Genomic DNA, 27,484 nt, shown 5'->3' on the forward strand with positions numbered 1-27,484 from the left:
GTTGTTGTTTATTAATTTTTTGACTTTCATTAATTGTCTATTCTAATCTCGAACCCATATCGTAACTCTTGTCTTTGTAAGATAATTTTGTGTATATATCAAAGCGAATCATTGTGTATATACAATCTGGTGTTTGTATGTTTCAAAAATGTTTTGTGTTGTGAATAATTGTTTTTATATGTGAACAAAAAATACAAAGAAGTGTGCTTTTCATACATGAAATAGAAAAAATTGAAAACAATAAAAGAAAAAGGGTAATAGCACTATACCCAGATGAACCCAGGAGTTTCACTTGGTTTTTTCTCAAAAGAAGAGGATTTAAAGTAATTGTGTAGTTGGCATTTTGTTTTTCACTAAGTATATCTTATGGTCCAGCCGACCACACGTCCCAGGACCTGACTCCCCATTTTTTCCATTTTTAAAGGGGGGGCACAGGGTAGGCTGGTCTAAACCGGCCTACTTGAGCGTTCGGCGTTCGTGTGAACCAGAAGCACAAAAGTGCTTCCGGTTCACAGTCCTGCCGACGTCCGTATTGGTTGTTTGTTGGGGTTGGGGGGGCCATGTCATCAGATGGAGCTTGAATTCCCACCTCCTCATTCCCCCCGGGGCCCGGCGCGACCGCCATAATGGCAGCGCGCACTAGATCGCGCTCTGCCTAGCCCAGTCTTTGTTCCGAGGGGGGCACATAGGATATTAGCGTCTGTTCGTGAGGTGGGAGAGTTGTCTGATCTTCTCCATATTTACTGATTTTCTGCCAGGATATTGAGAGCGAATGTATGTATCACAGAGGGCAAAGATGGAGTGAACATGCAAAGAGCACTTTATTGTTCCTCACATCTGATCATTCCAAAGAGGACTTGGATTTGATGAACATGGCGATTGAAGCAAAAAAAAGCCATATACCAGTGATTTCTCCATATAGAGGCCACACATTGAATAGGGTTTGATAGGCCATGTTTTTCCACTACAGTTTGATTGTCTCTGCACGGGAACTAAATACTGAGGGCCTCATTTATGAGAACCCTGCGTCAGTTTTACGCTTCCGATGCGTCCCTTTTTGTGACGCATCGGCGGCGTAAAACATGCCTCCTGTTGCGCACTATTTACAAAGTGACGCATCTAAGCAGATGCGTCACTTTGTAAACCCCTGCCCTACATTATACCTGCGTCAGGTATAATGTATGCAGAGGGGGCGTTCCCCCGCAAAAAGCCTTGTAATGGTGACGCAGTGAAATCTATGAGATTTCACTGCGTCACTTTTAGGATGCTGTTGCGTCAAAATCTCGCGCCTGCCTCACAGCAGGCGTAAGACTGACGCCAGCCCTTTCACATGGGGCATTCCCCATGTGAAAGGACGCATTGCTGGAGTTGCGTCACTTTTGTGACACACCCCAGCAATGCGTGACTTTTGCGCTTACAGATACGTCAGAAATACTGACGTATCTGTAACTCCTTGCGACATGATGCGTCACACTGTAAATATGACGCATCATTGGTGTCGCAAGGAGGACGCAGTGAAAAGTGACGCATCGCTGTTTTCACGCAGCGATGCGTCACTTTTCATGAATGAGGCCCTGAGTGAACAAGAAGTCTGCATCCTTCTGTTTGCTCATATGAAAGTGAGTGGCTTTCCCTCTCACTGTCTGCCCCGATCTTTCGATGTAAGCCTGCTTGTGTGGCCTGACTACACATAAATTTAGGACGGTGCATGTGTCAGTCAGTATACTTCTCTATGTGTGTGTGTGCTGTGCAGGTCTCTGGGTATTGGTCTGTTTGCATGGATTCCTTTTGAGAAATTAGTCAGTGTGATTATACATTGGGTGATAGGCATGCATGGGTACTTACAGGCCTTGTATTGACTGTGTGCATAGAAATCTGTAGGTATTTGACTCATGCCATCTGTTTGCGGATGTCTGTTGGAGGGTTGTCTGTGTATGGATTAATGTTTGAGGGTGTGTTGCTCTATTTGCATTTATGTGTGATAGATTTCGATATTTCAGACATTATGCAAAAGTCGAGCCTATTTGTTTTGTCACTGACTGGCTCGGCAACGCCAGGTGTGCCATAAACTTTTACTGATTCAGGCTGTTTACAGACACTACCTTTGCTGGCCAGTGGGAAGGGAAGGTTGTCTGTCCAACAGAACCCATGACTGCAGCCTGGACATACTAATGAGAGGGAGGGAGGGAGGGAGAGCCAGAGAGAGGCATATCGGACTAGAGAGAGAGGGAGCTGATAGGTAGAAACGGAATGCAATTGGGCGGAGCTAGGAAAAGAGGCAAAGAAAGAGATAGAAATGTGGGAGTCAGGTAATTAAATTTAATAAGTAAGCACTACAAGAGGACGGGGAGGGTGGAAAGAAGAAACAGAAAGTGCACTATTGATAGCGAGCTAGAGGTGGCAAGCATGGGTCTGCTCTCTGCACCCTGGTCCCTCCTGCCCTCGGGTACCTTCCTGACGATGCTGGCCCTCTTCTTCGCCGTCTTTGTTCTGCTTTATGACTTCATGAAGCGCCGGAGGAGCTGGGGCCGCTACCCACCAGGACCCACCTCCCTGCCCTTTCTTGGGAACATTCTGCAGGCGGATTTCAAAAATCTCCCCGAATACTTTGCTCGGGTAAGTCTGTCGGAAGAGAACCGCTTTCAGCCAATGAGTGTTGTCTGCATCATGCATGTGTTGTGAAGATTAGGCACCATATACAATAATATATAGGACAAGGGCCACATGAATCTCGATTCCCCTAGCAATTGCGATAATTTACAGGTGTTTTTGTGGTTAGAACTCGCCCGTAATAAGAAAATGATGTCACAATGCCTGTAATAATGCATCACAAGCGAGTCCCCTACGCCTGTACGCCACCTAACACGCCTGTAATAGCGCGTCACAAGCGAGTCGTGACGTCACAATGCCTCTGCCCTGGGTGAAAGCACAGGACCGTTGGTTTCCCTTAGAAGCTGAGAGGGAAAAGAGCAAGCAGCAGCCGGAATACGGCGCCTGTGCGCCCCCAGCAGAATCTGTGTGAGATTAAAAAAAAAACATCTGTTTGAGGAGTACAGAGTTTGTATACCGGTCCGCTGCCCAAAAGTTACCTCGACTCACACCCTCCGAAGGAAGGATGAAGGTTGTCCCGAATTCTGCTGTGTGGAGTGACGGTGAGAAAAACATAACGTAGCAAAAAGGGCATTTAAGGAAGAGGGAGTACAGAATGGGCAACATATATACATCGGTGTAGGGAAGTAAAATTGAAAGAAGTGGCTGCGTGTCATTTGGGACTTTTGTTTGGCTAGTACTGGCTTTTTCTAAGCAATGACACATTGCATTCTGGAACATGTAGTTTCGTTTTATATGCTAAAAATAAGATTAACGACTAGGACATATGATTTATTGACACTTGGCACCTCAGGAACAAGGATATTTGCAAAAGGGGTAAACAACTTCAAAAAGCATTGGTCGGATCAAAAGGTATGCCTGGAACGTGATGTGTGCAAGAGTGGGCTCCAAAACAAAAAACGTGCTATTCGTCTGACCCTGTAAAACAGTGCTTGATGAGAGGATTCGTTTTCTAAAACATTTGTCTTTTAAATATAGCGTGTTTGGAACTAATGATCTGATTGATTTAGCAAAGTCACTCCTGATGAATTTGTGTGCTATGACTTGAATATACATTTCAAAGCGTTTTTCCCATGTATTACCAGGATGCAAATATGGAATTCTGTTATGTATCATATGACTCTTGTAAGTAATTATTTATGACTGCATATTTCGTTGTTCTCTGACTAGATCTAAATCACTAAAACTAATTTGATTTGAAAAGAAGGAGAGGCAGTGAGGGAGGGATGGGTAAGATATGAATTATAAATGTATTTAAGAATGAAGGACTGGGATAGTTTTAATAAAAAAAGGGAAAATAGCATATTGGAAACCAAGGAGTCAGGAAAAAAGAGTACCAATAATCTAAGCAAGCATTTTCAATGCAATAAGTCTCGCTTTTGGGACCTTGTAAGTATTTAGCTATGCAGCACATTATTCTGGGTACAGCAACATTTATTTACTGCGCAAGAAACAGTGAAAGGGATCAGTACCTCAGGTTATCAATAGGTGTCCCTTTGGACACCTTTTGGCCACATAAGGTACCTCATTGTACCATGTGAAGGATCATGCTCAGAAATGAAATGAAGTAAATAAAAAATACCATTAGATAAGTTTCTGCAAACATGCCACGCTGGAACAACAGAAAAAAGCTGAGTGTCCGGCTGAAGCTAAAGAGATGCAGCGCCAGAGTAAAAGTATGTTTTAAGTTCTTTCTTTTAAAAATGGGGTTTGATGAGCCAAAGCTGCATCTAAAAAATAAAGCGCGACGGTCAAACAAAAGAAAGGCACGGTCGCCATAATTCAAGTTATGTACAAAAAATAGAGCTTATTTCAGCACTCTCAGAAAAAAGTACAAATATCCCAATTGTAGTGCATATATGTAGTCAACAACATTTGTATATTGAACATAATTTTGTAGGAATAGTTCAGAGCTGACCAATGATATCCTTTCTCAGAATATAAATAGTCACAAAAGTACATATATTCAGTGTTCAATACCGAAAATATTTACTCTATATTTGTGGACAGTTGGAACGATCCTCTTAAGAGACTCCACTTAACGTCATCATTTTAAAACGTTGCTGCGAGACTATACTGATCAGATATGTCTGGACCTCTGACTTGTAAATTGCCTTGAAAAACTCTGGGGCAGATTTATGATGCCCTTGCGCCGCAATTGCGTCACTTTATTTGATGCAACTGCGGCGCAAACAATGCGCCCTATTTACAACGTGACGCATCTAGGAGATGCGTCACTTTGTAAAGCCCTGCGCCATAAGGAGGCGTTCCTGCGCAGGGGGGGGGGGGCGTTCCTGCACAGGAATGCCTCCTGAAAGTGGCTGAGTGAAATCTGTGAGATTTCACTCAGTCACTTTCAGGCCAATGCTGCACCAAAACCCTGCGCCTGCTTGAAGCAGGCGTAGGTCTTGATGCAGCATTGTGTAGATGCGGCACCCCCGAGCCTTGCTGGAGCTGCGTCACGCTTGCAACGCAACTCCAGCAATGCGCCACATTTCCGGCACAGATGCGTCACGCATCTGTGCCGTTTTTGCACCATGGTGCGCCGCATTATAAATGCGGCGCACCATGGGTGGCGTAGCTGTGGCACACTGTGGCGCACGTTAACTGGTGCATCCCTCGAGATGCGCCAGTTAACATAAATCTGCCCCTGCATGTTTAGACGAAACACATGTTGGCAAAATCCTTGCGGGGAATACCAAAAGAATAAAACCAACAAGTTGAACACTGAATATATGGACTTTTGTGACTATTTATATTGTGAGAAAGGAAAATATTGGTCAGCTCTGAACCATTCCTACAAAATTACGTTCAATATGCAATTGTTTTTGACTACATATGTCTACTACAATTGGGATAGTTGTACTTTTTTCTGAGAGTGCTGAAATTAGCTCTATTTTTTGTACATATGCATACACATTAGTTTCTAATGGGTACTCATCATCTATGGTAGTGGGTGATTAGAGCTGAAAGCACCTCAAACTGACTGAAAATGTGTATACTATTGATTCACACAAAATATTGATTATATCCAATGCTTAAGTTTTTGAGGTGCGGTAATTTTCCCAATTGGGGCCACGACTACCTCATTCGAATATATAACATCATTCAAGATACCGTGCTGCACCTAAACAAATAAAATACATCAAAAATACCCTTAGGGTCGGGGAAGTGCATTCGGAAGTGGTAGCTTTGTTCCTGCAACGCCAGCTTATTAAGAAAATAGTGCTCTGAAACTTGTAAATAAAACATAGAGCAGGCGCGGTTCGTCCATTGGGGCATGGGGCGTAGCCCCCCCTGCCTGACGCCGCCCGCAGCTCCCTCATGACAATCATGTCAATGAATCAACATGACGTCAGACCACCGGGCGGGCGTCATGTTGATTCATTGACATGATTGTACAGACGGCAACACAGGTACGCATGCGTGGGGACGGAGGGTGAATTTTTACCCGTGCCCACGCATGCGCACTTGTGTTTTGGCGGCATTGCGCATGCCCATCAGGAGCCCTAATGGGCGTGCTGCGGGCGAGAGGGTACCTGTGCCCCTGGCGCCAGGATTGGCCAGGGGCGCTGTGAGCCTGTGACGTGTGCGGGACCAGCAGCAAGGTAAGAGTGTGTGTTTTTCGGTGTTCCAGTAAACTAGCTTGCACAAATGACTTGAGATGGTTCAGTGTGTTAAAGCATCTGCTACAGAAATGTGTGCGTGTATTCCAGGTCACCCGTTTATTTTACGGCATGGGGTTTTGGAAATGTAAAAATTCTCAGAATTTCTTTTTTGATAGTTGCAACAACAGCCTTCAACAGATTTCATTTTATAAACATTTTCCAGAAAATGAGTTAACAACTGTCACCACAAATATAATGTACTCTTTGAACTAAGGTTAAAAAATTTCAAAATGTTAACAAACGGTAGAGGCGGAATAGCATGATATATGCATTTATTATTGCATGCATGTTGGTGTATGTTTGTATGTGAATTTGTATAGTACATACCTAGGGCTTACAGGATGGCAAATACATGGGCGGTAGAAGGTTTCCAGCATAAAAAGGTAGAGGTTATGTAATATGTAAACTGGCACATCCTTCAAAATCGATCCTAAAGGCTTGTTAGAGTCCATAATTTATTTTTATATGGTCATAAAAATACATGAATGATGGATGGATGCAGGGTGGGTGCATTAATGATTGTTCGGTGGATGGGTGGGTGGATGGGTGCATGGATGGATGCATGCATGATGGGTGGATGGATGCATGAATGATGGATGCAGGATGGATGGGTGGGTGGATGGGCGGATGCATGAATGAATGATGAATGGATGCAGGATGGGTGGATGGATGGGTGGATGCATGCATGATGGGTGGATGCATGATGGATGGATGGGTGGATGGATGGATGGATGCATGAATGATGTATGGATGCATGGATGCATGCATGATGGGTGGATGCATGATGGATGGATGGGTGGATGGATGGATGGGTGGGTGCATGAATGAATGATGTATGGATGCAGGATGGGTGGGTGGATGGATGGGTGGATGCATGAATGATGTATGGATGGATGCATGCATTATGGGTGGATGCATGATGGATGGATGGGTGGATGGGTGGGTGCATGAATGAATGATGTATGGATGCAGGATGGTTTGGTGGATGCATGGGTGGATGCATGGATGATGTATGGATGGATGCATGCATGATGGGTGGATGCATGATGGATGGATGGGTGGATGCATGAATGAATGATGTATGGATGCAGGGTGGGTGGGTGGATGGATGGGTGGATGCATGAATGATGTTGGATGTATGGATGAATGCATGGATGCATGCATGATGGGTGGATGCATGATGGATGGATGGGTGGATGGGTGGGTGCATGAATGATGGATGGATGGGTGGATGGATGGATGCATGAATGATGTATGGGTGGATCCTTGCATGATGGGTGGATGCATGATGGATGGATGGATGGGTGGATGGATGGATGGGTGGGTGCATGAATGAATGATGTATGGATGCAGGATGGGTGGGAGGATGGATGGGTGGATGCATGAATGATGTATGGATGGATGCATGCATGATGGGTGGATGCATAATGGATGGATGGGTGGATGGATGGATGGGTGGGTGCATGAATGAATGATGTATGGATGCAGGATGGTTGGGTGGATGGATGGGTGGATGCATGCATGATGTATGGATCCATGCATGCATGATGGGCAGATGCATGATGGATGGATGGGTGGATGCATGAATGAATGATGTATGCAGGGTGGGTGGATGCATGGATGCATGCATGATGGGTGGATGCATGATGGATGGATGGGTAGATGGGTGGGTGCATGAATGAATGATGTATGGATGCAGGATGGGTGGGTGGATGTATGGGTGGATGTATGAATGATGTATGGATGCATGCATGCATGATGGGTGGATGCATGATGGATGGATGGGTGGATGCATGAATGAATGATGTATGGATGCAGGGTGGGTGGGTGGATAGATGGGTGGATGCATGAATGATGTATGGATGGATGCAAGGTGGTTCGGGCTCGCTCGCTGCGCTCGATCGCTGCGGTGCAATATGCAAATTAGTTTACGCCTCACCACTTTCAAATGTCACCAGCCGCCCCTGACACAGAGTAAGAGCACATGTAAAAGGGCCAGTTCTTATGGGAGGTTACAAGAGTAGAAAAGGAAGGACTTCTAGGCAAAACTAATGCATGGAAAAAAAGCATTTACAAAAGACAGTCACAAGAGCCAATTAAAGACATTGGCTGGCAATGGGCGTAGCTCAAAGCCCATGGGACACAGGGTCAAGACTAATTTGCATATGGCTGGGTGTAAACTGGAATGGCGTGGCAAGGAAAAAAAATGATGGATTTAACCCAGATCTGTGACTGGAGTTAAATGTTTGATTATTTCAGCATTCGTCTATCATCTGTTCTTTTTGCATTTGTCTCCCTAAGTGGGAAGGGTATGCCCAGACGTGGGTCCAGTGCTCGCTACCCCACCAGATTCAAGCTAGCCTGGCTGATGAGGGGTGTTACTGAGAAACCCGTCCCAGGATGCTCATTTCTGGTCCACAGAATACCTGGCCTGGCAGTTTGGGCTGGACTGTTCTCATGGGATGCAGGGTCATTACTGATTTGTATATGGCTGGGTCTAAACTGGAATGGCGTGCAAAATAAATGATGGATTTAACCCACATCTGGACTAGGGGTGAATGTTTGAGTCATTCAGCATTCCGGCCCTCATCCCTTTTTTTTGCATATCCTGAACACAGCATGCCTCGAAAAGACAGCGCAAGCACTGCCTAGGCAAGACCTAAAAATAAATCCCATCCAAGTCACAGAAAAATCTACTACAATTTGCCACAGACAAACATCAATCTGGCACTGCTGCCCTGTGAGTGACTCCCAACACTGCTTTAACTGAATATGAAAGGACACCAGCTAGGAGTGGATTATCGCACCAAACACTATTTTATGGCTAAAATAATGCATCATTCATAATAATTAAATTAAGGTAGAGTAAGAAAGGCCATCTAAAATAACTATTAATCTCTCAAAAATAATAACCAAAGTAATATGACAGCTCCATGAAAAATAATTGAATAATTAGGATATACGTTAAAATGAACACTATAGTGACTATCCTTTCATGTCTAAATACCCTCAGACACTCCCATATCTCACCAAAAGCTCAGTTTGGACATGGTACAAAGGGATCAGACACTCATCAAAAGGAGCATCATGCTGAAAACAGTCGGGCAGATTTACAAGCCCCTTGCTTCATCCTTATATTGCCGTTGCATCACTTCTGTGACGCAGCGGCATCGTAAACAGTGCGCCACTATGCGACAGATTTGCAGCATGATGGAACTAGTGAAATGCGTCACGTTGTAAAGCCCTGTGCTACATTATACCTGCGTCAGATATAATGTATGGAGGGTGGGCGTTCCACCGCAAGGAAGCCCCGTAAAAGTGACGCCTTTAAATTTACACGATTTCATGGAGGCACGTTTGCGTCTCTGCAGCGTCAAAACCTTACGCCTGCTTGAAGCAGGCGTAAGGAGTGATGCAGCATGTTAGGTATAGGGCGCCCCTGAGCATTGCTGCAGTTGCGTCGCGCTTGCAACACAACTCCAGCAATGTGCTGCCATTAAGCCAGAAGATGCAACATGCTTCTGACTATCCTTGTGCCACGGTGCTTTGCATTGTAAATGCAAAGCATTCGTGGTGGCGCAAGGGAATTCCTATGTGTCGCATCTCTACTGGTGCATCCCTGCTAATATGCAGGGATGCACCAGTCCTTGTAGGTCTGCCCCAGAGTTTTAGTGGAAAAAAACAGAGTGGCAGTGAGGCACTCCTCTGTAGTGGGCAATTATAACATGTTGTGGCACTTATATCCTGGCTGTGAGTCAGTGTTATTAGAGGGGAGGGGCTCCAAATAAACTTCTAAGAGGTTCCTCCATTTCAGATAAAACTTTAGTTTAGAGAGACCAGGCAGCCAATAGCATATTGGTAAAATATTTTACAGCATTATTCAAAAAGGATATAACTATGCATAACTGCATTGTTTGAACTAATATATATGTTTCAAGTTTCCAGGTTTATCGCATAATTGTGAAAAAAATGTTTGTCATTCTTAAGGGACCCTGAATTTTTTATATATCGAAGGGGCATTAAAAAGCCTGAAGACATGGCCACAGAAACTACTAATTCTAGTTTTCCGACCCATAGATTATTTACCTGCAGCTTCAAATCTTGAATGCTAATGTGACAGTCCTCTTTACCACCTTTGCTTGATCAACAACAATTTCCAAAGAAAGATAATAACTTGACCATATCATATTCCCAAAGCCATTACCTTTGCCTAGGATCAAGTTGTATGTTCCTTTTAGCACCCAATCCAGTGTAAAACGGAAGGCATCATTTACAATGCAGTCATTACATCGCAGTTCCTTTACAATGTGGTTGTTACAACGAAAGTGTTGTTTGAACGCGATGCCTTTACAACGCAAGTCATTAGATCCACTTGCTGTGGGGGGGCGCTCTAACATGAGGAATAGTATGATTTACTATTCCAATACCTTCCTTACTCTTGCACCGGCTGGAGTTGGAATAGTAAATTATACTATTCCTAAGTCCAGAGCGCCCCCTACAGCAAGTCGATCTAGTGACTCATGTTGTAAAGGTATTGCGTTCTAACAACACGGTCGTTGTAACAACCACGTTGTAAAGGAATGTAATGTAATAGCATGCGATGTAACATGCTATATTTAAATAAAACATACAAAGGGAGTAACTTGAATACCCGGTTGGTTTGCAACAACGTGTGAGGCCTGCGCTTCAAGTGGTAAATAACATAACCCACTAGTACAGATGGTGCGCTTTAACCACTGGATGACCCAAAAATTCAAGAAAACAGCTCATACCCAGTGGCTATATTCCTGTATTTGTTATATATATGCTTGTATTTTTCTATGTAAAACTCTGACAAAGTGTACACGTCAGTCCAATAGTACTCCAGGAAAAAATCATTTTCCTCAATCTGGGTATGAAACCAGCCCAGCAAAATGTCAGTTGTCTCCTTCAGCCTCCTCACACAGGCCAGAGTTCTTCATATGAGTGGCTAGCAGTTCACATTGTCTTGAAAGTCACAAATCCCAAGATTTTATATCATAATGTCACTTGTTTTTCTATATTCATACCCAACTATACACACCGTTATAAAGATAGGGAGTGCAACTTTGAGTGCTATTCTGCATTTTAAACAGAGAAGCGTAAATAGTGCACTACCATGCAATCACCCCTACAGGCAGGTACCTTACTCATAGCACAGGAGAGCACACATCCACCCAAGGTGCCCACTCTCACAAAACATTAAGTTGACCGAAAACGGTTCTGCAAAAACACCATGTCCTATTGAGTAATTTAAATAATTTAGTTGCATTTGCCCAGAGAAGCAGCGGTTTAATAGGTAAATAAAAATAGTTCTGGATTAAATTTAATTGACAGCATCATTTCCAGAATTTAACGCTATGCTTATTGCGCACAAAACTTTTCATGTGGGCAAAAATCCCTATACGAGAGCATGGTAAAAGAGAGAATGCAAGTAGCTGTTGTTTATGTCATGTGTGATTTTGTGCTTACGTATCCATAAAAAATATGTGCATACTAGCAAGTAACTAGTCAAATGATGTTTTACTCATTGCCATGATGGCTATACAGCGTAACAAATCATAATTGCTTAATTAGCAAAATTGTTAGGGTTTTAACTAAGTGAAACAAACGTAAACTTTTATTTTGTACTTTTGAGCAGTGCTTCCATAGTGCGCTCACACCCGACACTCGCTGCGCTCCACTGCATCACTCCCAAAGAGATGGACAAAAGTCATTACTGTGGTTTAACCAAGGGCGTAGCCTTTTAATCACAAAGACACAACTCATTGTGAAATGATAAGTGACAACCTTCGTCATAGTACAGCATACAGTGGTATGAGAACACCGTTCATAAGATCAGCCAGATCATACATAATTGTTTGAGAAGCAGGATATAGGGCAGATGAACAGTTAATCGATTGTGTAAGCAACACATCAGTATCTCGACCTTCCTCTACCAAGGAACATTTACGAAAGGTTAATGGCAAGTGCCAGCAGGCCCCTTTACCTTATCCATTGCCCTCACCTTCAACCAAGGGTATACATTTATTAATAACTTCCAGGGCACCGCATCGCGGTCCATCCCTGCCAGGGGATACCTACCACTAGGCAAAATCCCCCAAAAGGTTCAATTTTCGGGCATCCCGGGGTAGGGCAGAAAGGTCCAGGACCACCAGCAGGTCAGTCCCCCCTCCTGCCTGCCCAGTGCCCACAATAATAAAAAAACCCTTCCAAGGGGAAAGTCCAGTAAATCTGTCCACATTTGGGGTAGCCCCCATTTCTGCTGCAAGAAATTCTGCCAAATTCTGTCTTCTTTCCAGGGTGGGTGGGTGGTTGTGCGAATTCGATGTGATGGATCCTGGAGCTCGGTGGAGGGGAAAAGAGGCCAATCCCTTGCTTGCGGGGCCTTATAAGCTGCTGCCCCCCTTTGGCGCCCTCCGATGATGTCATGGGTGCGACCCCTCCATTGTGGCGACACCGAGGAAGGACGACTCTCCACCCTTGGCTGCTCCTGCCCGTATCGCAGCTAAGGGCGCCCCTCCGCTACGCGCCGGGTGCGCCTTCAGAACTTGTAAAAACCACAAACCCCTTTTTAGAACGATAATCTTTTGTAACCAGTAGCGGCTCCTAGAGGGAAGGCTGCGGGGCGGTGGAACGGGGCGGGGGAGGGGCAGGCTGGGAAGTAGTAAACTCTGGATTAAGGCCAAATGGAGTTCAGTAACTTAATAAATAAATAAAAGAAATTACATTGCGCACTGCATCGCCGGTTTGGCGTTGCAGCGCGTGCAATCTTATTCGTTTTATTTATGTATTTAGTTACTGAACTCTGTTCTGCCTTAATCCGGAGTTTACTACCCCCCAGCCTGCCCCTCCCCCACCCGCTTCACAGCATTCCCTCCAGGAGCCGCTACTGTTTGTAACCCCCTACCTGTAATGTACATGAGGCTGCACACATTTTTAATGTACGTAAGCATCATGTGGTAGCGCATTGTCATTTCATTTCTCTCTCTGGCACACTTCGAGATTACAAAAATGGACTTCTATTTTGCTTTCCTAACTGCTGAATGCATACATTTCCTTTACAGTTATTTGCATTTTGTTGTATGTAAAAAAACAACATCCTATAGCCTTTCCTTTCACACTCCCTATTGTCATAATTCACTTTAAAAACTCATCTAACTTTATAGTTGGAGAAAGAAAAGTAAACGCAAATCAAGAAAGAATAAGCAAAATATGTGAAGCACTGGGTCGTGATCCACTCTGGGAAACACTGCTTTAGAGAACAAGCATTGGCAAAGTCAAAAGTTTTGTCTATGCGAGCAGTATTGGCTTTAGCAATGTCTTCTAGCCATGTTGTACAGCAGCATGGAGTAGAATGGTGTGTCGTAGAATTAAGTGGGGTAGACTAGGGTGGCATTGTGTGTAGCAGGTAGAGGGACACTGTGTGGATTGGCAGAGTTGTGTGGACTGAAGTAAAATGCAATGGCATAGAGTGCAGCAGCATGAAGTTGAGCGCCGGGGCGTAGAGTGCAGAGGTATAGAGAAGAGTGGTGTACAGTGCAGCGGGGTAGACTGCAGTGACAGTAGAATGGTGCAAAGTAGAGGGATGTAAAGTGCACTGATTTACAGTGGAGCAGAGAAGAATAGAGTGCAGTAGAGTAGAGTGGCATTGAGTGCAACAGCTTAGAGCAGAGTGGTGAGGAATGCAGTGGCATAAATTACAGTGCATAGCATAGTGCAGAGTAGAGTGGCATATATTGGTGCAGAGAAGAGCATAATGGCATAGAGTGCAGATGCGTAGAGAGCAGTGGTGCAGAGGCATAGAGAACAGTGCAAAGGGAAAGTTCACTGGATAAATAAATTAGGTAATGTTATGAAAAAGGACAGCTAAGTTTTTTTACATCCAGTATTTTAGGGGAGCAGGCGTGCATGAGTTATTCACTACAAAGACCAGCAACAGCAAACAAGAGAAGCAAAATCAAACTATTCAGAATCAACGTTTCCTGTTAAAACAACAGGGGGTCACTTACTGTATGCAAAGCCTGCCTCCCCCTAACACATCAATTTGTTCCATTTCGGGTTTCTCTTCTCCACTTCTTTTTTTACGATGATTTTATGCAAAACATCCACTCCCACAATGTTTTCCTCCCTTAAAATTCCTGTGGCTGGTACTAATTCTGTGAAAGGCTAAAAAACATTAAAGAGCTTGGTGAACTAAAAATATATATATTATCTTGAGTGTACTGTAAAGTTCTAAAATAGTCCCCCTTGCATTAAATGCAAGCACTCCATATGGGGTGGAATGGAACACCAGGTAACTAGCATGAAATGAGGAAATCTCTGGCCAAAACTCTAGCTATGTACTTTTAGTGTTATTAACAAAGAGTAAATACATTAGTGTACTATCAAGCCAGACATAAAAAATAGTAATAGTAGTTAGGAATTTCACAGACGTTTTCTATAAGTTTGGAAAAATGACAAAATGTCTGTAACAAAAACTCATCATAAGAGCTAAAGTGCTTATCGTCAGCTGAGAGACGTCATCGGTAATCCCTAAATCAAGAGCCAGTTGATAAACGTTACATATTAACAAGAGCAGGAGCACAGACCGCGCAGCTACAAAATAACCGAAACCGGATGTGGGACTGAGGCATCTGTTGCTGAAGGGGTTTGTCAAACACGAGGATCCAAAGCGCAGGCCATGAAAGGCTGGAGAAAGATGCTCCTATGGTTTTTTGCACAAAATGCAAGTTGCGAAATTAACAGTCGAAAAGAACAAATAAAAAACTTTTAACGATAAGCCCGGGGATTGCACTCTGAAAACAACTGCACATTTTCGTGTGCAAAACCACACTCTTGACCAAAGTCCCCATAGCCCAATGTGGCCTAAAATGCGGTCCTTTCTCTCCACATATTTTGTTCTGTACAGCATTTCAACGAAGGGTTGGTGCCGCATTAAGTTTGTTTTTCGTTCCCACCAAAACGCCATTCCCAACCAGCACAAAGCAACCTTAAGCACAGAGTGCTCTCCCAGTACTCACACTACGTACTGTGTACGGTGCAAATACTAAGTGCAAAAGAAATGTCCACCACATGTGCTGGCAGCCGAACGTATCTAAACAAGCATTTGCAATGCAATAAGACTTGCATTTACGCAAGACCTATTGTATTGCAAACGGGTGTGCGAGCAGGTGGGGGTCAGGAAGTAGAGAAGGCATGGACAGCGGGAGTGCGGGCGGGATGGGCGAGAAGGCACAGACAACGGGAGTGCAGGCGAGGGAAGGGGGGAGAAGGCAAGGACAACGGGAGGGGGTGGGGAGGTGCTGAGAAGGCACAGAAAAAAATAGTGCTCTAAATAACACGTACCGTACAGTGTAACACTCGAAGTAAAGGGGCCAATAGCCATGGGAGGGTACAAATGATGACATGGCCAAAAAAGGCAGGATTTACAAGCTTCATAATCAATCAGAAGACAGAATTTATGAAATACAAAGACAGAAGCCAATGAAAAATATGGGCGGAGAGAGAGGGCAGCCTGTCTCCAATACTGTAACAGTACATGCCTCGCAGAGCGAGCAGTGCATGCGAGCTGCCGCTGAAGCTCGACCTAAATATAATGCGAGATGGAAAGTAAAAAAGTTAAGTGTTAAAAGTAATGTACACCCGCAAATCATGTATTAAAAGCATTTTGAAAGTCACGTTTGAAGTCTGTGACTTTAAGAAATGCACTCTGCATACAACCTTGTGCTTCTACTTGGGTGCAGAACTTATCAATTATGTGCATTACCCAGTGGTGTAGTAAGACCTTTTGCCACCTGTGGCGGCCCTTGAGTCTGCTGCCCGTGGTTGCATGTAAGAGACGGGGGTTTGCCAGTGATTCCTGTCCCTGCCGCTCCATGACGGCTGCAAGTAAGAGAGGGGAGGGAGGCTGCCACCCCCAAAACTCATGCCGCCTGGGGCAGCCTGCTATCCTCCACCCCCCTCTTGCTACGCCACTGACATTACCCCTGTAGCATGTGATTGGGAATAATTTATTCAATGTATTATTATTACATCTAAAAGTTGTTGTGACGGTGTGGACATTTTATGAGGTGCAGACATATGTGTGCGCACGCACACCCACACACACACACACACACACACACACACATGCCTCCATATATGCAAACAAATATTATGTGCAACACTAACATATGATAGATGGAATGTTTAACATTTTCAAACATTCACCCCCAGTTACAGATCTGGGTTTAATCTATCGTTATTTTGCTCTCAATGCCATTCAGTTTGGACCCATCTATAGGCAAATCAGCCTGGACCCTGTTCCTCATGGGAACATTTTAGCCCAAAGTGCCTTGCCAGGTCCTCCCTGGACCGGAAAATAAGCATCCTTTTGCCGACTTCAAGGCATCACCCCATATCAGCCTGGCTAGCTTGAAACTGGTGGTGTAGCAAGTACAGGTCTCACGTATGGGCATACCCTTCCAACTTAGGGTAAAAATGCAAGACAAAAAGATGGACGGAATCTTGAACATTTTCCAACATTCACCCCTGGTCACATATCTGGGTTTAATCCATTGTTATTTTCCTTGCCACACCATTCCAGTTTAGAACCAGCCATATTCAAATCAGCCTTGACCCTGTTCCACATGGGAAAATTCCAGCCGGAACTGCCAAGCCTGGTCCTCCCTGGACTAGAAAACAAGTATCCTGCGATCAGTTTCAGGGCATCACTCCTCATCAGCCAGGCTAGCTTTAAATCGGTGACGTATCAAGCATGTGACCCACGTCTGAGCATACATTTCCCACTTAGGCTTGCTGTGCCACTGGATTCAAGATAGTGCCACACACGGGATGCAAGGCTATGCAAAACCTAGAATGATATTTACCAAGCACCACAAGGACACCTTGTGTGGCCCTGCTTGGCTTGATAAATCTGGAGTAATGCAAGGCAGCGCAAGTCAATGCATTACGTTACTCTGCATGATGGGGGTGTTACATGGGCAGAGTGTGAGTGTTCGTACACATTCACCCCTGTTTTCTGAAGCATTCCCAGGTTTACCAACACTGTTAGACCTGGGAATGTGTCAGAATTGAACGCCTGCCGACTACAGACGCAACAAAGAGAAATAACGTTATTTTTCCGTGTTTCTCCACTTAGAAAGTGGAATATGCCTCTGGGGAATGTTTTTGGGAAGAAAGTGCCCCTTTCTGCACAGAAGCAATCCTGCCTGTAAGGCAGGCAACCTTGCTCCATGGCACAATGGTGCCTGCATTCGCTCCTGGCTGCAGATTGTGTACCAGCGCAGGCGGAGTACAGGAATGTGCCATATCTTGATAGGTATAGTGCATTCCTGCCCTCTCCATTTCACACAGCGCAGCAAGGTATCTTGCTGTGCCTCATTGCATGAAAATATGTTAAATGTGACCCTTAGTTACTGTCCTCTCTTTAAAAAGGATTGCCCTATGTGGTTATTCAGACTGACAGTAATCCTCAATCAGTGTTGGTCTCTTTACTGGAAAGGTTTTTTTTTTGCATTGTGTAGCTACATTTATTTTGGTGCCACAGAAATATATATTAAAATGATAGTAATGGTCTGATTAGTAGTTTGGCAGACAGGGTGCTCCACTACAAACCTGGCGGATTACCCTGACCATCAAACTGTCGATCCACCCACTGTATTTTGAAGCAGGTGGACTGTCAGGTTTCTGACGCCAGTTCCCTTGCTGGCTCCACCATTTGAAACCTTACACCAACACCCTGATGGAGTAGGGACCGTCAGTGTAAGAATATCTGCCCATCCCTTCTACTTAAAGAGGAAGGGCTGATATTTATTTTATCATCCAGGACCTCCAGTCCTGAACAGATCAAAAACGCCTATGACCTCCCAGCCCCTGGGAGAAATATCCCAGTGTGTCAGGGTTACTAGTATTTTGTTTTTCAAAAACAAACTCCCTCTTCATTAGTTTGTTGTTGAAAAACAAAAAAAGTTAATGGTGAAAGTGATGAGCAGCCATCTGAAACATGGCATTCACCCTCTAAACTTTCTGTTGCAGCAGATTCTGGGAAGACACAGAGATAACCGCAGGGCTGCCTCATAATAGTGTAGGGGCAGTGTGGCAGAAGTAATGGTCTTTGTCATCCTGAAGGATGGCAGGCCACCAGCCAAGCTAGAAATCAGGCACTAGGAAATTATGCAAATAAAATAATATTCTTAAAACAATAATAAAACTAACTACACCATTACAAGTATTTAAAACATTACCACTAGTTTCTGTAGTAAGAATGTGGTAAGCAGAGGTGCGCATTGATGTACATTACTTCACGGAACAATTGCTGACAGCAAGTTTATCATTAAAAGTTGGCACTTTGTGAAACCCTCACTACAATATGACATGTTCCCTTTCTACAAATATCATTTCACAAAAGGGTCCTTGACACACACAACCCTCAATGACATGCCTCCACTGCAATCAGCAATAACATTGTCCAAACCAGTAAATGTCAAGGTTTTACATGTAATGGTGCTATTCCGTTGCACAGTGACCTTTGTACAAATAATGCAAGCGCCATAAGTCAAGTAAAAAATGAACATTCTGTTTCAGTCAGTCAGAGCAAATGGGAGTTGATGACTGGAGCAAAATTCCTAAACCACACGCTTCCTATAAAGTCTCACCCTCTTGGGATTAATTACCCCCACTCCCTTCTAGCCTACTTGTCATTTTAAAAATGACTGTAAGAAATCAACCTGTTCCTGCAAGGCCATCCTCGATTTTTCACCTTTTTCTGGATGTTAGTTTTGATTTTTTTTTTTACTCTGTGCACTTTACTCTTGCTAAGCAGGAGTAAAATGCCCGAACTTCCTCTTTAACAACTGTTAAATTGGCTTACTCCTTTTTGACACGTTTGTCTAGCCTGTAAGCCCCTAGTATATGGCATAGAACATACACACAAGGCCTGAAAATTGCTTTCCACCTGTGTACTGCAGAAGGTATTGTTCCATCCACAGAGTGGGTCTACAAGGCATGATCGTAGGTCTACCATTGCAGCGAGGAAACATTCTAAACAACGAAGTTCAAACAGCGACTTACATTAATAACGAAGTCTTAACAACTAAGAATTGCATACAACGAAGTCCTGAACCACGAAGTCCTGAACAAAGACTTTTCAACAAAGAATCGGACAGGCTCATGTCTTGTTTGTATCCGGGCAGTATGTGAGGCATGTCACTTCTCTCCGCCCCCCCCACCCCTCATGCACACTTTGATTAGGCAGTGTTGGAGTGTTACGCCACTCATCTTCGCCCCTTCACCTTTCTGAACTGCAATACCAGCCCCGAGACAAGGACCTGTCACCTAATGTAATTAAGAAGTTTGGACCCCATTTCCCACAAATATCTGCCACATCTCACCTTGTCAGTACCGAACCCAAGGCCACAAAACCCAAATGCCAGAGTTCTGTGTTAAGCATTATCAAAAGCTTTACTGATGCCCGAGTAGGCTGCATCATAATTTTAAAAATAAAACATTATTTTCATTCTAAGAATCCATGCAGAGGAAGATCTCGTATGTCCCGTGTCACATTCATATGCTGCAGGTGGTTGTGAAAAAAGCTTGTCAATGGATTGATTTGTTCAGTTTTATGGACAGAGGTTGTAATGTTAAAATCCCCCTGTTATTTGTTGTAAAAATGAGATGAACCGCAGGCACCATCCATGAAAAAATTATCAATAAAATGGGTAATGAGCAATTTAAAAATATTTTTTTGAAATATTGTTATTACAATAGTGCCATCTAATGGCCAGTCATGAGGTGTTTCATTTCTTGGTTTAGGGAAAAAGTAGTGGTTTAGCATAGCTCCTTTCGTGGTACAGGAAGTTGTGGTTCAGGCAGTAGTTGTTTAGACATACATCCATTGTAGCGTGGTCACTGTAGTGTAAAACCTGCAGTGCCACCCATCAACATATCCCTTTTAAATATTAATAAGTCACCCCTATGCAGACTTTGCTTCCCACAAGTTAGGTTGCATGGTATTTAAAAGTGGGACATGTACAAAATAAATGTTAGCATGTGCCCACAGTGGCAGGGCCCCCAAAGCTATTTTCACAGTGGCAGGCCTCGCTGTCCCATACAGAAAGCCAAAGTACAAAATGAAATATTAATATTGCTATCTTGTGTTTGGGACAACTAGAAAAGTAAGGAAACCACTACTTTTAATATTTACTAAAAATCCAATTCAAAGCCCAATTGGAGGCCCTGCGCAGGAAGGGCACCACGAGCTATCTAACAATGAAGTGTCTGAGGAAAACGCTGCCAGATCTAACCCTTGACCCCTATTACAAGTGATTCAAGCAAAATTACAACCACTGCTAACATACAGAAGTGATTGAATGCAAGGAAGAGATGCAATGGTCCTGAATAAAACAATCACCAGCACCTACAGAGCAATCTTTCATCTACCAAACTATGTTAGCCGCCCAAATACTCTTAGAATTTGGGCTACAGAAACAATCAGTGGAAAGGAGGGGTGCATACATAAATGGTTGCCATACGATCAGAGGTGCTGAGGCAGGATCCCAAAACTCGCATCTTTCGAATGAGTTGCCATGCCGCGGAAAGTTGCCCACCAGGGAGTACTTGCTTGATTCTCTAAAAACATTGGGGCTGACCAAACTTTGGGCAACCTCTACAGATCACCAGAGTTTTAAAAAGACTGTAACAAAAGTAACAAGAATGGTATCCATTACAGAAGATAAGGAAGCATTGGCTAAAAGGGCGCATGGCTAAATAGTGCTTAATGACTACAACGTTTTAAACCTCAATTTTATCGAAACACAGGAGTTAAAATGTGGTTAAAAGGAAAAATTCCTAAAGCTACATTTTGGCATTTTACCAATCCTCCTGCACCTGCCACCTTGGAAAAGTAGACCAGAAGAGCAGACCTGCCGCCTTTGTATAAAAGGAAAAGAGGACCTTGTGCATGCCTTCTGCATCTGCCCTACTCCAAAGGACTTAAGACACACCTCACTCAGTCCAATACTCAAACAGAGTGTCATATGGCTGAGATACCCGCCACCCCCTCTCAACACAATCCCCAAGAATTGGGAAACCGGAAACAGTTCTTGAACTTTTGGAAGGCGGGAAGGGAGTTACCCTTCCCGGCCGTATTTATTAAAATATGAAACAAAATCAAAACATTAAAATAACAGTTTCATATTATGTACAATTTCATTTCCACATTACGATGTTTGGCTAACCTTAACAGATCTCTAATACAAAGGTTCTCCTAGCCAAACTAACATCCTACAAAACATTTGACTTGAAATTGTACATCCTAACGTTAAGGGCCAACGGCAAGGTCGTAACCGGTGTCAGATCCCTAAACCAGAAATACCACCCTCACTTGTGAGGGGAGCGACCGCACAGAGGCGTACCTCAAGTGCATCTACCAATTTCCCTTGGACTTGACGGGGGCCCCAATGAGCTCGACGCCATTTAACGGTCTTTCGAGGACTCGTGTGAGGTGTCTAAAAGGTAGCGTAAACCCCCTCCCGCACCCCACACAACTTACCCATCTGCCGTCGCAGATGTCCTGGCCCCGGGAAATTCCCCAGGAGGGCCCGTAGCCCCTCCTATCCAGGAAGGGGCCTTGACCACCTTTCCTTTCCTTCCGGCGGCCTATCCTTAGACGGGACCGCCTCCCCGTTGAGGGGCCAATTGGCCACCTCCCCCGAGCGCTCCCATCCGTGATGGGTGACGCCCCCCCATAGGGATCTTCCAATTACTGCTCACCGATCATGACCTTACCGCCACAGGCCGGATAGTTGACCGGCTATCCGGACCCCCCACTCCTGCCTAAAGGTCATGTTTTAAACCCTTCAACCAAGCTATGAGGTCTCCTATGAGTAACTCATTCCCCACCCGGGACAAATGAACCCCGTCCCCCAAATACATACTGTCCCCTTTGATACAACCATGCGAAACAGAATGCAGTGTACTTGAACGAAACAATCTACTCACTTTGTTATTTATTTTCCTTACGGAATGATTCAGAGCAGAAACCGAAATAGCCCCCCGCCACACTTTCCGTGGGATCATATGGGACCATGCGATTGTGCACCCTGGAACTCTTCTTGCCAACCAACTTACTGTGGAAAGCATTGCCTCAAGAAGAAGTCGTCTACCAGTGGCCACCAGATCGTTGCCCCCAAGATGGACTATGATTATAGACGGCGGTGACCTTGTCCGCCCTAACAAACCCTCGAAAAAGGATTGAAACTGGTCAATACAGAGCCCGCCCTTTCCGTAGAAGGACACCCTGTACCCGTATTCCCCAGCCACGTGAATCATATCACCTGCTTTGAATACGTCCGCGGCACGCCTCACGTATGAGTGGCCCACGACCCACACCTTCTTTTTCGCAGTCGGTGATTTCTGACCGCTGGTCCCCAGGTGTCGGGTCGACTGCACAGTCCGCCCCGCTTCGTAAGCTTGCGCAACTGAAAACCAAACAAAAACAAGAAGCGTGAGTATATCATTACAGCTTGACAACATGTGCAAGCGCACATACCTTTTATAACAGTTCGAGGACCAACGCCCCACACGTTTTACTTCCTCCACACTCAGACCCCTGGCTGTAGCCTCAGTAGCAGCCCCTATCCGAAAGGAATGGGTCCCGAACTCGCCGGGGTTCAAGCCCGCGGCCGAAATCGACATTGCAAGCACCCTCTGGAACTGAAACCTCGTCAGTGGGGTGGCGTCAGCGTGTCGCAACAAGGTCCCCCCCCCATGCTGCCACCCTCTGCGCTAAGTATTCCTCTACGCACACCACAGGGCACATGGAAGAACCGGGGATCCTCTGAATGATTACGCAGTCCCCGATTGCACCCTGATCGGATTTGGACCTAACAAACGAGACCGTCATCGTCTCCCCCCTGACCTGAATGTGTTCCCGGCACAATCCCCCCATCGTATCCCGCTTGTTCTTCGCCACTAATTCGCTTACCCGCATAGCCCCATGGAATGCTAGTGCAAATGCGGCTCGGAACAAGACTGCTTCGTACTGGGATGAACACGTTGCCGGGAGCACAGACCATAAGAGGGTTAGCCTATCCAGACCTATCGGGTGCCTCTCATCTACTCTGCGACCCTCAAGGCGTTGCCACCCACGTAGCGCTTTCTGCACAACGAAAGACGCTGTCGGGTCCTGGATCCCATGAGCCTTTGCCATAAAGGAAATGGCGGCCCGATGCCTCTGGGCCATAGCTACTGATTTGCCTGCCTGACGTAAGGAGAGCAGACATTTCACTACAAACTCTTCCTGACCCCAAAGTTCTCCCCTAGCAGTACCCAAAAAGGCCCAATAGGAACGGAACGCCCCTTCATATGCCTTCCTCGTCCTGGGTGCTAAACTCTCTCCCACGAGGTTTTGTAGTTCGGGGCACCGAGAGACCAGAGAGCTTCGGGAAAGGGTGCCGCCACCGGGTCCGCTGTGGGCAGAAAACCCCAGAAGGCCTGCATACGGAAACGAGAAAGCGCATCAGCCGCCTGGTTCATCACCCCCGGCACATGTCTTGCCCTAAACAGTACATTCAGTTGCATGCATAACAACACAATTTCCTTGAGCAGTCTCAGAATCAATTTGCATCGTGCTGCCTGACTATTGATACACTCAACCACGGTCATGTTATCAGACCAGAACACTACAGAGTGATCACGGAACCCCTCGGGCCAAGTTTTCAGTGCCACCAAAATAGGGAAAAGTTCAAGAAAAGCAATGTTACTTGTCAAACCGCACTCGTGCCACCATGACGGCCATGTTTGCGCTGACCAGTGATTACCAAATATGGCGCCAAAACCTATACTCCCCGCCGAATCTGTCCAAAGCCCCAGCTCCTTGGAGGACACCGCTGGTTTGTTCCAGACAATTCGACCATTGAAATCCGCCAGAAATGCCAACCAAATGCGCATGTCCTGGCGAACCTCTGCCGAGAGTCTCGTGCGGTGATGTCCTTCCCTCAGGCCGACCATGGCTTGTGCAATCAAGCGGGAAAAGGGGCGCGCCATTGGCATCACTCTCAGGGCAAAATTCAACTGACCCACCACCTGTTGCAATTGATGCAGGTTTACTTTCGTTGCACGAATACATGTCTCAAGGGATAACCTGAATTTTATCACTTTTTCCTTGGGTAATCGAAAACAACCTTCGACCGAGTCGAGCTCGATCCCCAGAAACTCGATCAAGGTCGAGGGACCCACAGTCTTACCTGGCGCCAATGGCACACCGAATTGATTCATTAAGACACAAAATTCATGTAAAGCCTGTCCACACTCAGGATCCCCGGCTGCCCCCAAAAACAGAAAGTCATCGAGATAGTGCATAACATGTTGAAAACCTGTCTTCCTTGTGAATACCCACTGCAAAAAACAACTGAACTTCTCGAAATAGGCACAGGAAATTGAGCATCCCATTGGCATACATCTATCCATGTAATAGCGACCCTGAAACTGAAAACCAAGGAGACGCTGATCGTCTGGGTGTACCGGGAGCAACCGGAACGCTGACTCGATGTCCGATTTTGCCATCAGCGTCCCGGGCCCCAGGCGATTCAACATGGCAACGGCCTCATCGAAAGATGCGTACCGCACCGAACACACTTCCGGGTCTATCGCGTCATTCACGGAAAGACCACGTGGGGCTGACAAGTTATGTATCAGCCGAAACTCACCCGGGTCCTTCTTGGGGACCACCCCTAGAGGAGAACAGACAAAGTTAGCAACCGGTGGCAAATCGAATGGACCTGCGACACGACCTCGAGTCACCTCTTTCCCAATCTTTACCTGCACCACCGCCGTGTGCTGCAAGACCGACAGTTGATTCTTACAGTTTGCTGCACCCTGAAAACCCCCCACTGGGATGCGGAAACCATATGAAAAACCCGTTTCGTAACACCCCAGCGGAAGCATGATCCGGGTATTCGTTGAGCCAAGGAATCATTGCCATGGTATCAATCGGGGTAGGTAAAGGCGCCCCTCGGACTATATTAGACCTGTTTGGCGCCTCCCTTACCACCGTTATCACCCGTTTTGGCTCTGCACATGGACTCACAATGGGATGGCTGCCCACACCCCCCACACTCATGTCTGAATTTGCATGACCCCTGGGGCCTCGTACATTTCCCTCTGTTAAAATTCCAACAGATCCCCCTTTTACCTGTGTTGCCACTCGGCTTCGAGTGGTACTCGTTACCTGTACCCGTCCGAAAGGGTGTCCCAGAGTTTTGGCGGGAAGATTCCCCCCCGTTACTCCCTAACAATGGTACCTTCAACATTCCTGTACTCTCCATTTTTTGCCATGACACGGAGTCGTAACAATCCCAAGTCAAAATCGGGTCGTGTTCCTTCGCTTTTCTAAAAAGATTGTCATAGCAGAACCACTGATTGCCCCCAGATGCCACGGAATATTCCATGATACGTGATTGATAAATTGGCAACTCGGTCAACAACTCGGGCCTGCGCTCTCCCATGATGGAGGTAAAAATGCCCCATGCTCTGCCCCAAGTACCAATGTTTTCGTCAACCTTAAAGGCGGCCATTTTTGCGCGCCAAACACTCGGATGCATGAGCTCCTTTTGGCTCTTTACATGCTCCATCTCGTAATGATCGGTAAGCAAAGAAAAAATGTTCACATACTTATTCGCCCAAATCTTTTCCTTAACTTCCAGTGGAACATGCTGAGCCACCTTTTCCCTTCGTGAAGGTACAGACCCCTCCCCCGCAATCGGCAATGGCCGCTTACCTGAACCAGACGCTGCATCTGCCACCGAACCTGGGCCTGATGCGTTAACGGAAGATGGTGCCTTCGCAGCCTCCCTAGATTCCCGCAGTTGCCTCATTACTGCGCGGGCGTCGTCAGCCGTGGTGCCCTCGCTATCTTTTCCCAACCACGCTGCCAATTGTGCCGCTAACTCAGGAGGCATATCCTCCCCGTTCACGGGGGTGACCACCACGGGGATCGGATTCCCTTCTTTCGGCGTCGGGGTTGGCTCCTCAAGTGGGGAATCGGGAACCGGGGTTTCCCCCCCGAGTGCCCCCCTTCTGGACCTCTTGCCTCTCCCACCGGGGACTGCTCCCGGCAAAGGCCGTTTCGGTCCTCCCTCCCCGTCCTTAGCCGCCACCTTCTTCTTCAAATCGGCTACCTCCTTCATGAGCATGCGGAGCATCTGATCGGTACTGACCCGCTTCCCGACTTTCTTGGGCATTCTCAGACGGAATATCTGAAAGACAAAAGAAAGATTACAACGCTCAAAGTTGGCTCTTCGTTCCGTCTCGAGCTCACGTGCAGCGGGGAGGTGCAGCTTCAGAGCACAGGAACAAGAGGATGCTTTCTTGGCCTCTGCTCCTTTTATCCGTCTTCAGGGCGGGCGTAAACCCGCCCCCGCCTGCCTCCCAGGGCGTGGCCGGCCGCGTCAGTGTCTAGGACAACCCACTCTAGGGCGGGAAAAAGGCGCGCCCCGGCTACGCCGCTTCGGGCATACCAGCCGAGACTCGCCTCCCGCCCAAGATGGCTTCCCGGGGGGATCGTGGTACTCCACCATACGTTCAGGGGGACCGAATGGTCGCCCCTTTCCATTAGAACCTGCAGGAAGACAGTAAAGCTGTGCTTTAATCCGGCAGAAACACAGCTAAAATGGCAACTTACAAAATTCTTTGACGAAGTGGAAGAAGAGACTTAAATGCAAATCACAGGTGAACAATAAATAACAAATCAGTTGGGAAGTTTTTAATTTATACTATAGCTCGTCCATGCTGCTGGTTTGCCGGACAGCGCAGTCCTTGTTTGCATCCTGAAGCATAGGCACTTTAAATCTGAAGAGTCTTTTAAAAGCCCCAAATTGACATCGGAATCGAGAACTGGGAGCAGCTCCCACTTATACTATATTACCAGCAAGATCAATATAAAAGACTTTAAATTTTGATATTAATTAGTTGCTGTGTAAATTGAAGGAAGGATAGTTTTTACGTCGATTTTAACATGTCGTAACATTTTGTTTATATTGTGAGTTTTAATTAACTGAACAATAAAAAAAAATCAATGGTGAAGTGAGATGTTTAATAAATATTTAGGAAAAGTAACTTTTAGAAAATTAATGTTACCCTGACTGAAGGTGCAGTGGCAACACATTTGCATTAGCTCTCCAGAAGCT

At 45.6% G+C, this 27,484-nt stretch overlaps 1 protein-coding gene across 1 annotated transcript in view; it reads left to right on the forward strand.

Moving 5' to 3' along the window:
* The first annotated feature begins 2,179 nt into the window (after window positions 1-2,179).
* The window catches only part of LOC147748034 (cytochrome P450 2D6-like), a 260,715-nt gene continuing 235,410 nt past the window's right edge, over window positions 2,180-27,484 (forward strand). The window contains exon 1 of the mRNA XM_086958064.1: window positions 2,180-2,616. Coding sequence (XP_086814190.1) covers window positions 2,407-2,616 — 210 coding nt within the window. The 5' untranslated portion in view covers window positions 2,180-2,406. The remainder of the gene's footprint in view (window positions 2,617-27,484) is intronic.

Source organism: Lissotriton vulgaris, chromosome 1_1 (genome assembly GCF_964263255.1).
Source record: "Lissotriton vulgaris chromosome 1_1, aLisVul1.2, whole genome shotgun sequence".
Lineage (NCBI taxonomy): Eukaryota > Metazoa > Chordata > Amphibia > Caudata > Salamandridae > Lissotriton > Lissotriton vulgaris.